The sequence below is a fragment of the Vulpes vulpes genome, chromosome 13 (genome assembly GCF_048418805.1).
Source record: "Vulpes vulpes isolate BD-2025 chromosome 13, VulVul3, whole genome shotgun sequence".
Lineage (NCBI taxonomy): Eukaryota > Metazoa > Chordata > Mammalia > Carnivora > Canidae > Vulpes > Vulpes vulpes.
The window spans coordinates 144491471-144508254 of record NC_132792.1 but is presented as its reverse complement, the minus strand read 5'-3'; the positions used below and the strand labels follow the sequence as shown (position 1 = coordinate 144508254).

The window sequence follows — 16784 nt, the reverse complement described above, 5'->3', positions numbered from 1 at the left end:
GGTAGGTGAAGGGGGGCACTGGTTCGTACAATTTAAAGGGTGTCAGGAGGTGGGACAGCTTTCCCCAGCTTGGTATTCAGCGGCTTCATCTCTCCCAGAGGAAGCGGAGATAGCCTGCTTCTTCCGCTGCCTGGCTCTGGGGCAGAGAGCCTTCGCCTTTCAAATAAGTATATAACACTCACAAGTATTTTGTGTACTTTATGATAGCAAAATAATTTAATTCCTTCCTCCCAACCATTATATCATTGAATACATTGCCACTATCATTTGAATACCTTGTTACTATTATTTGAATACATCATTACTATTTTTATTTTGAACAAACTATTACTCATTAGATCAACCAAGGAGAAGAAAAATAAAGGGTTTTGACTTTTCTTACTCATTCCCTTTTTGATCCTCTCCTTTTTTTTTTTTTTTTTATGTAGATCCAAGTTTCCAACCTATATATTATTTTCCTTCTCTCTAGCAAATTTAACATTGCTTACAAGGCAGGTCTACTCGAAGAAATTCTTTCATTCCTTTTTTTTTCTTTTGAATGAGAAAGTATTTATTTCTAATTCACTTTTGAAGAATAATTTTGCAAGATAGAGAATTTTAGGCTGGTGGGGGGAATTTTTTATCAACACTTCAAATTTTTTATTCCACTCTCTTCTTGCTTGCATGGTTTGTGAAGAGAAGTCAGATGTAATTCTTATGTTTGCTTCTCTCTAGGTTAGATGTTTTATTTCCCCTTGGCTTCTTTCGGAATTTTTTTGTTATTTTTTTTTTTTTTTTCACCTTTTCTGCTCTGTTCTCTGAGCTTTAGGGATCTGTGGGTTGGTGTTTGACATTAATTTGGAGGAAATCATCAGCCATTATTGTTTCAAATATATCTTATGTTTATCTCTTTTCATTCTAGGATTCACATTATACATGTGTTACACCTTCTATATAGTTCTCACACAATTTTTAGGTGTTTTGGTTTTGGTTTTGGGTTTTTTCAGTCTCTTTGTGTTCTTTGTTTTTAAGTTTTAAAGGTTTCTATTGAGATATCTTCAAGTGCAGATATGTTTGCTCAGCTATTTCTAATCTATCAATGAGCCCACCATAGACATTCTTAATTTCTGTCAGTGGTTTGATCTCTAGCATTTCTTTTTGGTTCTTTCTTGGAGTTTCCATCTCTCTGCTTACTTTGCCCATTTGTTCATGCATGTTATCTACTTTATCTATTAGAGCCCTTAGCATATTAGTCATAGTTTTAAATTCCTAGTCTGATAATTCCAAAATCCCTGTCATGTTTGCTTCTTATGTTTGCTCTTCTCTTTAAATTATGGGGCTTTTTCCTTTTGGTATGCCTCATATTTTTTTGTCCTAATATCAGGACATGATGTACAAGGTAAAAGGAACTGCTGTAAATGGGCCATTAGTACTGTGGTGGTGAGGTGTGGGGGAAGGGCAAGCATTCTATAGTCCTGGGTCTCAGTCTTTTAGTAAGCCTATGCCTCTAGACTGTGAACTTAAGAAAAATCAGGAAATTAACAATGATGTATTACTACATTTAATTTTCAGGCTATGTTCAAGTCTCACCAAATGTCTATTATCTGGAACAGTTCCTCAAATTTTCTGATTCTTATATCCTTGACATTTTTAAAAATTGCAAGGTTATTTTTATAGATGTCTCTCAATAAATTTGTCTGGTGTTTTCTCATGTTTAAACTTGGATTATCCATTCAGAAATATCATTGCAGTCCTTCTCAGTGCAGTAGGTGGTGCACCATTTTGCTTTTTTCCATTACTGGTAATATTTCCTTTAATCACTTAATTATATGGTGCCTCCTAGGATCTTCCCCTGTAGATGCCAGGCTTGATCCCATGATCTCAAAATCACAACCTGAGCCAAAATCAAGAGTCAGATTCTCAACTGACTGAGCCACTCAGGTGTCCCTGTCTTTCTCATTCTATTCAAGTTTCCACACTTCATCCTGATCTGCTCCTTTGTGCCCCAATGTGGGTGCCCTTCTCACCCTAGTTGAACCCCAAATGCTAGGCCTCCCTTTATGTGGATGCCTCCTCATCCTGCCTGAGTTCTGAATTCTCCAATCCAAGTTGCCCTTCATGTGAATGTTCTCCTCACTCAGCTTGAGCTTCAGCACCAAGTGTAGGGCAGTACTTCTGTGGGGAAGTCCCCCTTACCCTACCTGCAATTTGTGGCTTTCTCCCTTTTCATGCTGACAAATGTCTTGTTCTGCCCTTAGTAATGGTTTTATAACTTAACTATTTAGGATATGAAGTCATCTTTTCAGTTTTTAAGGGTGGCTTTAATCTCTGCCATTATCCCCAGAATATGATATTGTTTTTTATTATCTTGACTAGGAGCATGGAAAGAGTTTCAGAGACTTCCACTTGATCTTTCTCACCATAATAGCTCTTACTCCTTAGACCAAGGAAATAATATGGAGATCCTGTCAACTACCAAGTAATTCCATTCCAATACACATTTAGAGATTGGAGAAATGACTACTTAATGGATCTGTGGACCCAGTGGACCCACACTGTTCCTACTGTGAGATGTACCTGGGCCAGGACTCCACTTATTACCTAATTTTCATAAGTCTCTTCTCTAGTGGCTTCCATGATGACGTTCTGGGGATCCAAATAGTGTTAACTAGGACCTTGTGTTCAATAGTCTTTAAAATAAAGGCCCCATTGGAGAGGGACTATGAGTATGATTAGAATTCACTTTCTATAATGTTGTAGGGTCTTCCTTCATGGAGACCTTTCTTCAGTCAGTGCATCTCAGGTCTAAAAATTGACTCAGGTTTAGAAACTGAAGAAGACGGGATCCCTGGGTGGCGCAGCGGTTTGGCGCCTGCCTTTGGCCCAGGGCGCGATCCTGGAGACCCGGGATCGAATCCCACATCAGGCTCCCGGTGCATGGAGCCTGCTTCTCCCTCCGCCTGTGTCTCTGCCTCTCTCTCTCTCTGTGACTATCATAAAAAAAAAAAAGAAAGAAAGAAACTGAGCAAGAGATTGTGACTTTCTTTGGTGCAAGTGCTCTCAGTCATTTTTCCTTGGTGTCTTTTAGTTGTATATATTAAGCGGGAACTTTTTTGGCTGCCTATTTAGCCTCTAGGAATACTATGTTCTATTAACCATACCTACAACTTTCTGAGGGTCAGGTCCTCCTAGCTGCCACTCTGTTGTTCTACTGCCACTTTATTGTTCATTATAAAAGTAGCACCTTCTTTACTTCTGGCAACAAAGTGCTCCCACCTTATCTCTATGATTTTGGGATTTGATTTCTATTTCTATCAGAGACCTCAATTTAATAATAGTTGGCCCTGACCTACAGAGAAAAATGTGTTGGAAAACACAGAGTTGGTGTGTTAAGAATATGCAGACTATGAGTGAGAAGGCACAAGCCACTACCACAGGTTAGCAGGTAATTCCCTTGGCATCTGAGATCCCACTTTGGAAAGAGAAAACTCTAGGGCCATTTTGATTAAAAGCACTATATATTCACACAGAAGAAGTAAAGTCACAAAATTTATTACTTTCAAGTCCCAAAATGAGGTGCAATGAGCCAGGGAAAAAGCATTCCTGACATCTGAGGTCACCAGTGAGCAAGAGAGAAAGCACAAGCAGGGGAGCAAATTACTTATTACCTATTACTTATAAGGAGGTTAGGGCAACTGTCACTAATTTTTCATGGACCCAAATTTGAATGACCATTTTAAAAGATGCCCCAGGAAAAGCAAAGCAGGAACTTGGGGTGAAAATCCTAAGCTTGGATTCTTATCTAAACATCCAGACTCTGAGTTGTTGCACTGCAAAATGTTAGGCAGCTACTCAAAATGGATGTTTTCTCATCACAGAAAGTCACCAAAAAGCTCCTCAGTGATACTAATGCTGCTCTTATCAGCACTTCTGACTTTCCGCCCCCACCTTGACTTTAGTCAAAGGATTGAGCCCTCTGTGGCACATTGTTACCCTGTGGGGTTTTTAGTCTTATGTAGTTTATCTTCTGTAGCAGGCTCAGTTCTATGAGCCATTTGATGTCTTCCTCACCTGTTTGTTTTGGCCACTAAAATTTCTACTTAGTATGAGCCATTGCTTTCCCCAAACTTCTAAGAGTCAGCCTAGCAGTGTTGCACTCCTTCCCGGGATCCCTCTCAGGCTCTTAATTCCTATATCCTAGGAGAATGCTCCCATATTAATCAACTCTCCCTTAATCAAGTTTATATTCTGTCCCTTTTGAGCCAGCATCCTCAGAATTATTCCCATACATTGTCTCCTAGCTTCTGCCAATACATGTTAGCTGGGTTCACTGCTCCTATGAAAGGCTCACACCCTCGATTGAGCAGCTCTTCCAGCTGAGGGCCAACTGTGCACAATCAGAAGGCAAAATTCACAGCAGGTTAGGAGAACGAGTGCTTCAACTTGGATAGGCAGAGTGGGATCTGAGCTGCAATCCTATAGCATTAACTGCAGTATTCTAGACCCAGAAAAAGCTTAGGATACAGTAATGAGCATGATTAAATTAGTACAGTCACAGGGAGAACTTCTATGTCTATTCTAAGTGTGTTTCTCCAGCTCTACTCCTGTGTACAGTTTATATAGCTTTATTCTATGTATACCTTGTAGTCCCTTAACAGATCTTGTGACCTGATGCAGTTAGCCTGCCCCCATCCCAATATCTCAGCTCTGCTCTCCCTGACAGAAGGGAATGAAGAGCCAAGGCATGATGGCATTTTTAAATTTTTCCCAATATGGTATTAAAAAGTTTCTATTTCAAATGACCCAGCCTCTGTTCTTTGCTCTCTTCTAAATCCCCATTTCCTCTTTTCTAGTAATTACTAATAATTGTGAAGAATAGGAAAAGGAAGAATATGTCTGATCAACTGCTCTTTTGGACAAAGGTTGCTTTTATATTACCTCCCAATTTTTAATCCTTTCCTATTTTCCAAGGGTAATGGTAATTTGGCTTTATCTGGTTTTTAAAATTTACATAATTTTTTGATATTTTATAAATTGAGTCATGCAGAATATACTCCCGTGACTGGCTTCTTTAACTCAACGTTATGTTTATGAATTCAGTCATGTTGAAGGCAGCAATTGTTGACTTATTTTTAGTAATGCAGAGCAGCTGTGTAACCCTCACCTCAATTTTTTTCATTCTTGTTCCCCCAAGGAGCCTCTTTAGACATGAATTTCGGTGCCACTGAAATACTATATATATGCATGGCATACAAAAGAGTACAATTTTTCTGACCCTCAAAACCTAATTTTCACCTGTTGGAAACAAAATCATCCATTGAGAGTACATGCTATAGAGTATTCTAATATATGAATATATCATCTTTAATTCTTTCAAAAATGATGAATGTTTGAGTTGTTTCAGTTTTTTAATACTCCTAATGAACATCTTTGTACATATTATTTGATGCGCACTATGAATACATTTCTGTTGAACATGTATCTAGAATTTCTGGGTCATAATATCTGCATATATTCAACTTTTATAAAAATTCTCAATACTTTTGCAAAGTGTTTGCACATGTTTATGCTCTTATCAACAGGGCATGAGAATTCCAGTTGCTCCACAACTTCACCAATATTTGATGTGCCAAATTTTTATTCTTAGCTATTCTTGTGGATATATAGTGATGTCTCATTTGTTGTTTTGACATCTATTTCCCTATAGAATAATAATGTTGAGTGCCTTTTCATTTAATATTCAATTGGATTTTGTATGTGTGTCTGTGTACATGACAGTCCTATTTAAGTCTCTTGCCTACTTTTCTATTTGGTTTCTGTCTTTTTTATTGATTTGTATGGGTTATTTATATATTCTATACATGAGCCACCTATCAGCCATATGTATTATAAGGATTATATTCTCTCTCTCAATGGTATCTCTAACAAACAGAGCTTTTAATTATAATCCAATTAAAATTGATTTCATTTATTGCTTTAAGTATCTTTACTCCATAAAGATACTCATTTTTTTAAACTGTAAGCTTCTTTGCATTATCTTTAATGTTAAGATCTACAGTCTTACTGTTATAATATAGAATTCACCAGTGAAACCATGTGGTCCTTGATTTTTTTGTTGAGAGGTTTGTCACTACTGATTCAGTCTCTTGTAATAGTATGTTCAAATTTTTTTATTTCTTCTTGACTCCATTTGATAGTTGTTCATTTTTAAGACTTTTTCAATTTATCTAGATTATTTAATTTATCAGCATACAATTGCTTATAATGTTCTCTTTTTTATTTCTGTAAGGTTGGTAGTAATGTCTCTACTTTCATTTCTGATTTTAGTCATTTAAGTCTTTTATTTCCTAGTCTAACTAAATATCAGGTTTTTTTTTTTTATCTTTTCAAAAAAGAGCTGTTGGTCTTAGTGATTTTTTTTTACATTGGTTTTCTATTCCCTATTTTGTTTACACTCATTCTAATCTTTTTTATTCTGTTTTTCTGCTAACTTTGGGTTCAGCTTACTATTCTTTATCTAGTTCCTAGAAGTATAAGTTTCATTTACTGATTTGACAGTTTTTTCTTCAATATCTGCATTTATAAGAATAAATTTCTCTTTGAGCAGTGCTTTTGCTACATTTCATACGTTTTGGTATGTAATGTTCTTTATTTCATTTAGCTCAAAATTATTGTACTTTTCAGCTCCAGAATTGCTATTTGATTTCTTTTTGTCGTTTCTATCCTTTTATTGATACTCTATTTGTTGAGACTCCATTCTCTTGACTTCCTTTAGTTCTTTATCCATGCTTTCTTTTAGCTCTTTGAGCATATTTAAGACAGTTGATTTAAAATTTTTGTCTAGTAAGTACAATGACTGGACTTCTCATGACAGTTTCTATTGATTTCTTTTTTACTGTGAATGGGCCATATATGGCTTTTGGCATGCCTTATCAATTTTTTGTTGTTGTTGTTGTTGAAGACTGGACATTTTGGATGTTATAATATGACAACTCTGAAAATCAGATTACCCCTTTCCTTCAAGTTTGCTGCTGCTGCTTTTGTAAGTGTTGTTTTTTCCTTTGGTGACTTTTCTCAACTATTTTTGTAAAGTCTGTATTCTTTGTTATGTGCGACCACTGAAGTCTGTGTTCTGTTAGCTTCTGGCCAACTAGTGTTTTGATGGTTTCCTTAAATGGCAGAAAGAAAGAAAACAAAACAAAACAAAAATTATTCTACTGGTCTTGGCAGATTCGCTGTTTTAGAATACTCTTTCATTGCTCAGCCAGGCTATTTACAACTCTGCCTTAACCTTCATTTCCATTTGCCTGGACCCTGAATTTCAGCCAGAGGTGGAAGTTTTGGATCTTCTCATGGTTTTTCTGAGCACACATCCAGTTCTGGGCATGTGAATAGCTTTCTTGATTCCCCAGGATATGTGGAAGCTTTAAAAGCCCTTATTCCCTCATGTATCTACTTTTACAACCTCACCTTTCCTCAGCTTTATATTGTCTGATGTCCCAGCTGTTGGCCCAGGCTACTATAGCCAGTACCTGTGCCTATAAATGCTCTCAACAAATGTCACATAGGATGCCTCTCAGCCCTGAAAACAATCTATTTTTTTAAGATTTTATTTATTTATTCATGAGGGACACAGATAGAGTGGCAGAGACATAGGCAGAGGGAGAAGCAGGCTCCCTGCAGGGAGCCCAATGTGGGATTCAATCCCAGGACCCCAGGATGACAACCCGAGCCAAAGGCAGATGCTCAACTACTGAGCCATCCACACATTCCCTGAAAACACTCTAAATAGGGCAAAACAAAGGCTAGTCCTTGTACCAGTCTTTCAGGAAGCCAAGAGACAACTTCATTTAAAAAGAGGCAAACACATTCTTTGAAAATTAGATCCATACTGCTACCTCTGTACGTAGGCTGCTTTCATATGGCCACCACTGATGTCGATGGGGCAATGGTAGGTGAACAATTTAAAATACCACAATAGGGATTCCTGGGTGGTGCAGTGGTTTAGCGCCTGCCTTTGGCCCAGGGCGCGATCCTGGAGACCCGGGATCGAATCCCACATCAGGCTCCCGGTGCATGGAGCCTGCTTCTCCCTCCGCCTGTGTCTCTGCCTCTCTCTCTCTCTCTCTCTCTCTGTGACTATCATAAATAAATAAAAATTAAAATAAAATAAAATACCACAATACTTTCTTACCAGATTCAGCCTCTTATTTCTTCACTAAGCCTTCCCCTGGTTACTGTAAGTTCCAGATTCCAGAGTTCTGTAAAACCCTGATTCTGAACATTTTTGCCACATCTTTAGCTGCTTTTATGGAGGGTGGGACCCCGGAGCTCTCTACTTATAATTTTCTGTGATGCCATTCCCTATTATACTTTTTAATTAATGAATTTAGTGTATTTTTCCACTTATTTAAGTTTAATTTCTTTCAAAAATGTTTTATGTTTTTCTATATATTATTTTATAGCTTCCATCACATTTGTTTCTAGGCCTTTGATGTTTCCTAATACACTTGTAAATGGTATAATTTTTAAAGTTCCATTTTTAAATTGTATTTGGCATTTAGAAATATAGTTGATTTTCACATATTGGTCATGTATTCCACCACTTTCCTAAATTATAAATTCTAATAATTTGTCTACAAATTTATTTGATTTTTATACAAACGTTGTGTGAATAAAAATTGTGCTCTCTGCCAATAAAAAGTTTTATTTACTGTGCTAAAATCTTATACCTTTTATTTATTTTCATTTCTTCATCTTACTAGGTCCTCCATTCCCCTTTTAGATACAAATAGTGTGGGCAAGCACACTTGTCTCAATCTCAGGGAGAGGTTTAATTACAAACTTAACTTCTTTAAAATATATAGGACTTTTCAGACTTTCTATTTATTCTTGTGTCATTTTAATACGTTGTTATTTTTCTACAAATTTATTATTTCATTTGAAATTTCAAATATTTTGTTAAGTTGTGATACTCTCTTTATTATAATTAATTATCTATAAGGCATGTAATGTTGGATCCAATATTCTGTATATGCAAGTAGGTATATTTGACTATGTTCAGATTTTCTATAACTTTTTTTAAAGATTTTATTTATTCGAGAGAGAGAGAGAGAGAGAACATAAGTGGCAGGGAGGGAGAAGCAGGTTTCCCACTGAGCAGGAGCTTGATGTGGGGCTCTATCCCAGGACCCTGGGATCATGACCTGAGCCGAAGACAGATCCTTAATCAGCTGAGCCACCCAGGCCCCAAATTTTCAATATCTTTTATTAAATTTTTAAATCCCTACCCAGGATTTTCCCTTCTTTTTTAAGACTTGTAGTTTCTGGGACCCCTGCATGGCTCACTCAGTTAAGCATTCAATTCTTCAATTTGGCTCAGATCATGATCTCAGGGTCATGACATTGAGCCCTGATGGTCTCCACATGTAGCGGGAAGTCTGCTTGAGATTCTCTCTCCCTCTTCCTCTGTCCCTCCCCCTACTTTCTCTCTCTCTCTCCCTCAAATAAATAGTTCTTAAAAAAAAAAATAAAGACTTGCAGTTTTTTCTTTACATTATTTGAGGCTACATCTCTAGGTGCAAGCAAATTTGGAATCATATAGCTCCTGGTAGAGCAAATCATTATTTCTAATAATGCTTCTTACTTTATTGTTTGCTTTGTCTGATATTATTATAGTCATCACCTTTCTTTCTGGCTAGTGTTTGCTTGTTATATCCTTTTCCATTCTTTTTTTTTTTTTAACATCTTCTTTTATATCTAAGGTGAACCTCTTTTAAGCAGAATCTCTCTTTTTTGGGGTATTTGCATTTTTTGTTAAATTCAATTTGAGAATTGCCTTTTAATTATTTAGTATGATTACATTCACTGTAACTTCTCATATTTTAGGTTTTAAGTGCTACCTTACTATTTTCTATTTGTTCCTTTTGCTGTATGTTCTCTTTCCTCTCCTCTTGGCTTTCTTTAAGATAACAAATTTTTTTTGGTTAATAATTCTATATATTCTTTTTGCTAATGTGTTGTTTTTACATGTTTTCTTCCTTCAGTGGTTACCATATAGATTTCAAAATGCATCCTTGACATATTAAAGTTTAATGTAAGTTACTACTTTTATTGCATATATATTACTGTTTTATATATCGATATTTAGGTGGGCTTACTCACAAATTCATTTTTTTATAAATTTATTTTTTATTGGTGTTCAATTTGCCAACATATAAAATAATACCCAGTGTTCATCCCATCAAGTGCCCCCCTCAGTGCCCGTCACCCAGTCACCCCCACCCCCCGCCCACCTCCCCTTCCATCACCCCTAGTTCGTTTCCCAGAGTTAGGAGTCTCTCATGTTCTGTCTCCCTTTCTGATATTTCCCACTCATTTTTTCTCCTTTCCCCTTTATTCCCTTTCACTATTTTTTATATTCCCCAAATGAATGAGACCATATAATGTTTGCCTTCTCCAATTGACTTATTTCACTCAGCACTGCTGGGGATTTACCCCAAAGATACAGATGCAATGAAACGCCGGGACACCTGCACCCTGATGTTTATAGCATTAGACACATATTCATTTTTTCTTTCTTTTTCATCATTTCCTGCTCCTCTTAGTTGCCTCTAAGAATGCCTTTTGGCATTTCTTTTAGTATGAATTTTGAAAGTATCTTTATTTTGGTTTTATTTGTTAAGAATAGTCTTAGGTTGTAGAGTTCTTGTTGGAATTATGTTCTTTTAGCACTTTACAGATATTATTTTACCATCTCTTAGCTTCCTTAGTTCATCTTGTGGAGTCAGTCTGAAGTCTTCAGTGGCATTGTTTAGTAGAAGGAAATACTTCTTTTATTCATTCCTCTTCCCCCCGTTTTTTTTCTTTACTTTTATGGGATTTTACTAAGATGGATCTCAGTATTTATGCTATTTGTGGTTTCAGGACTTCTTTCATTTCTGACTTGATATCATTTGTCAGTTTTAGAAAAATTTCAGTAATTATCTCTTCAAATATTTGTTCTGCTCCATTTATTTTATTTCTTCCCTCTTTCTAATGATTTTATTACACATTAAACATAGTCATATGCTTATGTCTTATATGAGTTTTTTTATTTCCATATTTTTCTCCATATGTTTCAGTCTGCATAATTTCTTTTTTAAAATATTTTATTTATTTATTCATGGGAGACACAGAGCGAGAGAGGGAGAGGCAGAGACACAGGCAGAGGGAGAAGCAGGCTCTATGCAGGGAGCCCAATGTGGGATTTGATCCTGGGACTCCAGGATCATGCCCTGGGCCAAAGACAGGCACCCAAGTGCTGAGCCACCCAGGGATCCCCTGCATAATTTATTTTGATCTAACTCTTAGTTCAGTAATTCTTTGTTGTGTATAATTTGTCATTAAACCAATTTATTTTTTTAATTTTTCAATTTTTCTTTGTATGATATTCAGTCTATGTTGATATTTTCCTCCTTTTAATTCCTTGAACTATATGAATAATTGTAATTTTAAAGTCCATATTTGGATTCCCTATGTCTATTTCAACTACCATTTTTTTCCCTTTGTTTTTTGGTCAGGTCTTTTAAAATCCCTTGTTATTTCTGTTTTATGTGTCACATTGCTGGTTTAAAAAAAATTGTAGCAATAGTTTGAGTCTCTAGGTAATGTTATTTTCCTCCAGAGAGGGTTTTATCTTACATCTTGTTCACTAAGTTAGTAGCATCCAAATAACTTAAATTCATTTAGGGATTGAGTTGGTTCATAGCTGGCTTTTATTCCTTTTGATGGATGAGCTATTTCTGGTTTCCCTTACTTTTTGGGATCACAACTGAAAGACTGAGGTACTTATCAGAACCCTTTCTACTTTGCTGTTTTGCGATTCTGTCTTCTTCTGCCCCGAGACTCTGCCAAAAGCCTTGTTAAATTTTTCAGTAGCAACTGTCATAATTGGCAAGTGTCTTGAGAATACATGCAGTGCCAAGTTTTTTGTGTCCATTTTCTAAAGGCCAGGGCTTTTGTCTTCTGACCTATTGCGTTGTGGGGTTTTTTTAAGATTTTTTTTTTTTTTTAAATTCAGGAAAGACACACACACAGAGAGGCAGAGACACAGGCAGAGGGATAATCAGGCGACGCGGGACTCAATCCTCGGTCCCCAGGATCACACTCTGGGCTGAAGGTGGTGCTAAACCACTGTGCCACCCAGGCTGCCCCCTATTGTGGTTTTAACACTACAAATACCTCCAGGGTGTCAGTTTAACTTTCTGGTTTCTAATATCCTCTTTGTTTCTAATTTCTATGTTTTCATTTTGTTTTGTTATAATTTTCTACAAGTTTACATATGAGTTTAAAAACGTGTTATTTTGGGATCCCTGGGTGGCTCAGCGGTTGAGCATCTGCCTTCACCTCAGGGCGTGATCCTGGAGTCTTGTGAGTAAGTCCCACATCAGGCTCTTTGCGTGGATCCTACTTCTCCCTCTGCCTATGTCTCTGCCTCTTTCTATTTATTTATTAAGTAAATAAATAAATAAATAAAATATTTTTAAAAAGATAAATAAAGCCGTGTGATTTTTTTTATCCAGCATTTATATGTTTTTGTATTGGAAAGTTTTTGAGTTTCTTTTGTGTGGATATTTTTTTAGTATCTAGTCTTCCATAGTCTGGATTTTATTTTTTCACCTATTCAACTGCATTTATTTAGAACCAGAATATACTTTACTTTCATAGCTTTCTATCTTTTTTGTGTGCTATCACTGAAGGTGTTACCAAACCATACAAATATTTTCTGTGGGACTATATACTATTTAATAAACATTTTAAAGCATTGACTATATAACTGGGACATCTTCTAATTTCTAGGAGTAAGATAAGTAATATGTCATCCTTCCCTTAGTTAGTTGAGAGTTGTATATTTTCTTCTACAATATTCATCTCAAAGGACTTTCCGAAGATACTGAGATCCTTGGAATCTATTATTCTTCAATAGAATTATTTGAATATACTTTTTAAAATAATGGTTTTTATATGGCAATAGGGAGCCAAACATGCACTCTAAACTATATATGGTGTGATAGACTATCTTTTAAGAAGCTTGCAGTGGAAGCAGTGTTCTCAGAAAAGAGAATGAAAAAAAAATGAAAAAAAAAAAGAGAATGATTCCAGTTAAAGCAAGAAGATAGAGGGAACATTTAACAAAGAGCTAAAAACTATGTGAGAGTTTGCTGATTACAGAGCAGGAGTTCCAGAGGGCAAGTGAAAGGGCTTAGGATAGGATATTAGAGGTGTCAAGGCAGACTGAATGTCATACTTGACTAGTATGATCTGGTCAAAATGGTTGGTTAGGGGAAGGATAGATGACATTTGGTGTTAAAATGAGAAATAAAATAGATTTGGTCTTAGGTGTCTTCTGAGGAGGGTGAGTTCTTGGCCTAATGGTCAACAGACTTAAAAAAACACAATGTGGACTGAAGTCAGGGGTAAAAATCATCCCTAAGTCTCTTTTCAGCAGTAATGGCCTAAGATGCTGGCAGTTGTGGGGACTGTGGGGTTTTTCCACATGCATGCAGTGTCTGATAAATATCCTTTTTTTTAAAGATTTTATTCATTTATTCATGAGAGAGAGAGAGAGAGAGAGAGAGGCAGGGACACAGGCAGAGGGAGAAGCAGGCTCCATGCAGGAGCCCCAATGCGGGACCCAATCCCGCGACTCCAGGATCACGCCCTAGGCCGAAGGCAGGCACCTAACAGCCGAGCCACCCAGGGATCCCCTGATAAATATCCTTTTTAATTTCTGCCTTTTTATTCTCTGAAATGTTCTTTATAACAGGGTGTTAACTTCATGATTTTTCATTAGATTTTGCAGTGGAAATTGTCAGAGAACCAAAGGTGCTTTCACCCTCATATAGGAAAATGTCTTTCTTCAGAAAGACTGGTATAAGGAAGCCCTCGTTAAGACCCAGGTAAGACATAGGATCTAGCTACAGCAATGGTCTCTAGACACAAGCTCTCTTTAATCTCAACATGTTTAATGCTGAAATTATCTTTCTGTGTTTGGGCTTTTTACTTCTTTCCATATATCACATACATACACACAGGCACACTTTGTATTTTATTTTTAATTATTTTAATTTTAGTGAATATATAGTGTGCAATATTGGTTTCTGGAGTAGAATTCAGTAATTCATCACTTACATAAGTGTGTTCATCACAAGTGCTCTCTTTAATATCCATCACCCATCTAGCCTATGCCCCACCCACCTCCCTCCATTAAAGGATTGATTCCTTTCTCCTCTTTCTCCTCTTATTTTTCCCCTTTCTCCTCTTATTTTTCCCCTTCCCATTGTTTATCTGTTTTCTTTCTTAAATTCCACATATGAGTGAGATCATATGATATTTGTCCTTCTCTGACTTATTTCACTGAGTATATTATACTCTCTAGTTCTATCCACATCATTGTGAATGGCAAGATTTTTTTTTGATGCTAAGTAATAATATATATATATATTATTTTTGATGCTATATATATATATTATTTTTGATGCTTTTTTGATGCTAAGTAATAATATATATATATATATAGATATATATATATATACTCACATCTTTATCCATTTATTACTTGATGGACATATGGGCTCTCTCCATAGTTTGGCAGTTGTTAATAATGCTGCTATACATATCAGGGTGCATATATCCCATTTGAATCTGTATTTCTGTATCCTTTGGGTAAATACCTACTACTACAATTGCTGGATCATAAGGTAGCTCTATTTTTAACTTTTTGAAGAACCTCCATACTGTTTTCCAGAGTGGCTGTACCAGTTTGCATTCCCAACAAAAGTGTAAGAGGATTCCCATTTCTCTTCATCCTCACCAATACCTGTTATTTCTTATGTTGTTCGTTTTAGCCATTCTACAGCTGTGAGGTGGTATCGCATCATGGTTTTGATTTGTATTTCCCTGATGTATTTCCCTGATGATGACTGATGTTGAGCATCTTTTTGTGTCTGTCAGCCATGTCATGTTTAATGAGGTAGTTATATAAAGGAGGGAGAATAAGTTGGACAACATGTGGATGTAGGTATAAAGGTTTAAATAATAACTATGACAAGGATGAGGTTGAATAGGAAGTTGTAATTTTGAAGGGGAGGTCATGAGAATTAGAGATATGGTATCAACGAAAATCAAAATGAAATGACACCACTTCTTCATATCAATGAAAACTGGAAACCCAGAGGATGCAGATATTACCTAGGGAAAAAAAGTCATAAAGCAAAAATAAACAAGATTGAGGATAAAACCTTAGGAGCACCTATAATTAAGGAAATGTGAAAGAATAAGTCAGCAAAAGAAATTTAGAAATATTTATCAGTAACAACTGATCATTCATGCTCTGACTCACTGATATGAGTGCCATTTAAAGTTTGCTTGGAATCTGCAGTGTAAAAAGAGGGTTTCCTTGGGTGGGGCAGGGTGGGGGGACATTATCTCCTTTAAAATACCTCTCCTTCTTTTCCACTAGGGTTGTCAAATGATTGGACAAAGCTCAGGGTAGATATATAAAAGTTTAAATTTATCTCCAAGGAAATGGGCATAGTAACCAATTTATTCACTCTCCTTTTCACGCATGGCTAAAGTCTTGGAGATGCCCTTCCCCATTCCCTAATAGCAGAATCTAGGGTCACCGTCCTTTTCTCTTCAACAATGATGCTTTTTTATTTTCCAGAAACTTAACAGAAGTCCTCCTAAATACACACCACTTGGAGTTCTTCAGGGAGTTTCTCAAAGAACGGAAGGCTGAAAGCCCCTTGCAATTCCTGGTAGCCATACATAAGATCAGTATTGAGACAAATGAAAAAATGTACAAGTCTCTCTTTGAAAATATAATCAAGACTTTCTTCCATGGCAAAGTCTCTGCTGGTATGCATCCTTTTCTCCAGATATGGTTTCCTTTTCCCTTTAGCCTCTTAGGAGAAGTGTTTGACAGAGAACCTGTCTCATGTGCCCCCTGTAAGATAGGAACAGAGCAGTGACCACATGGGTAGAACTGAGACAAAGATTAAGAGGGTCAGTAAAAGCAGAGAGCAACAATTATAAATCTAAAATAAATACTAGTATGAGAAGCCAAGTGCAAGACACTTGTACTTATATGTGAAATATATCCATCCTCTCATTTAATTATATTTTGTACTGAAAATAGAATTTTATTTAATCTCTGAGAGGTAGGAATGAATAGCTCCATTTTACTAATGAGGAAGATGAAACACAGAAATTGAATTCAAACTTAATTCATTTGACCCTTAAATCAACTAGACAGTAATTTAAATACAAAAGCAAAAGTTAGCTGTATGTAAAGTTGGAGTGGTCACCTGGAGTAGGTTGTAGAGAGAGTTGTACTGGGAAAAACAGTCTCCTTGAAAATCTTTGTGTCCTAAATTTTGTTTACTTGTCTGTGAAGGGGGGGGGCAATCTGACCCATGGCCAGAAACAGAATTTGCAAATAAATTGTTAATCTATAATCCTAGAGGGGGAAAAGGGAGGTAAGCATAATCCCATGAAAAACATACCAGCTACCTCAGAAAAGGTAGACAAGAAAATGATGACTTTTTTCCTCTCTCTTGCATTTTTTAGAAGAAATACTGCAGTGTGATGCTCCTATTATCAAAGAAATCTCTCACATGCGTCATGTCAGCACAACCACATTGTTTATGCTACAGGGCTTTGTCATGAAATCTCTGGAAGAAAAGTGGTGAGTATTGCTCAGCGAAGGTGATGATTCTGGAGCTGCTCATTGGCTTCTTAGAGCCATAGGACTCTAGGGAGTT

General features: G+C 36.5%; 1 protein-coding gene across 1 annotated transcript in view; it reads left to right on the top strand.

Moving 5' to 3' along the window:
• The window catches only part of RGSL1 (regulator of G protein signaling like 1), a 68029-nt gene that overhangs the window by 32380 nt on the left and 18865 nt on the right, over positions 1–16784 (top strand). Inside the window, exons 11-13 of the mRNA XM_072733679.1 lie at positions 13814–13919; positions 15686–15879; positions 16591–16708. Of these exons, the coding sequence (XP_072589780.1) occupies positions 13814–13919; positions 15686–15879; positions 16591–16708 (418 nt within the window). The remainder of the gene's footprint in view (positions 1–13813; positions 13920–15685; positions 15880–16590; positions 16709–16784) is intronic.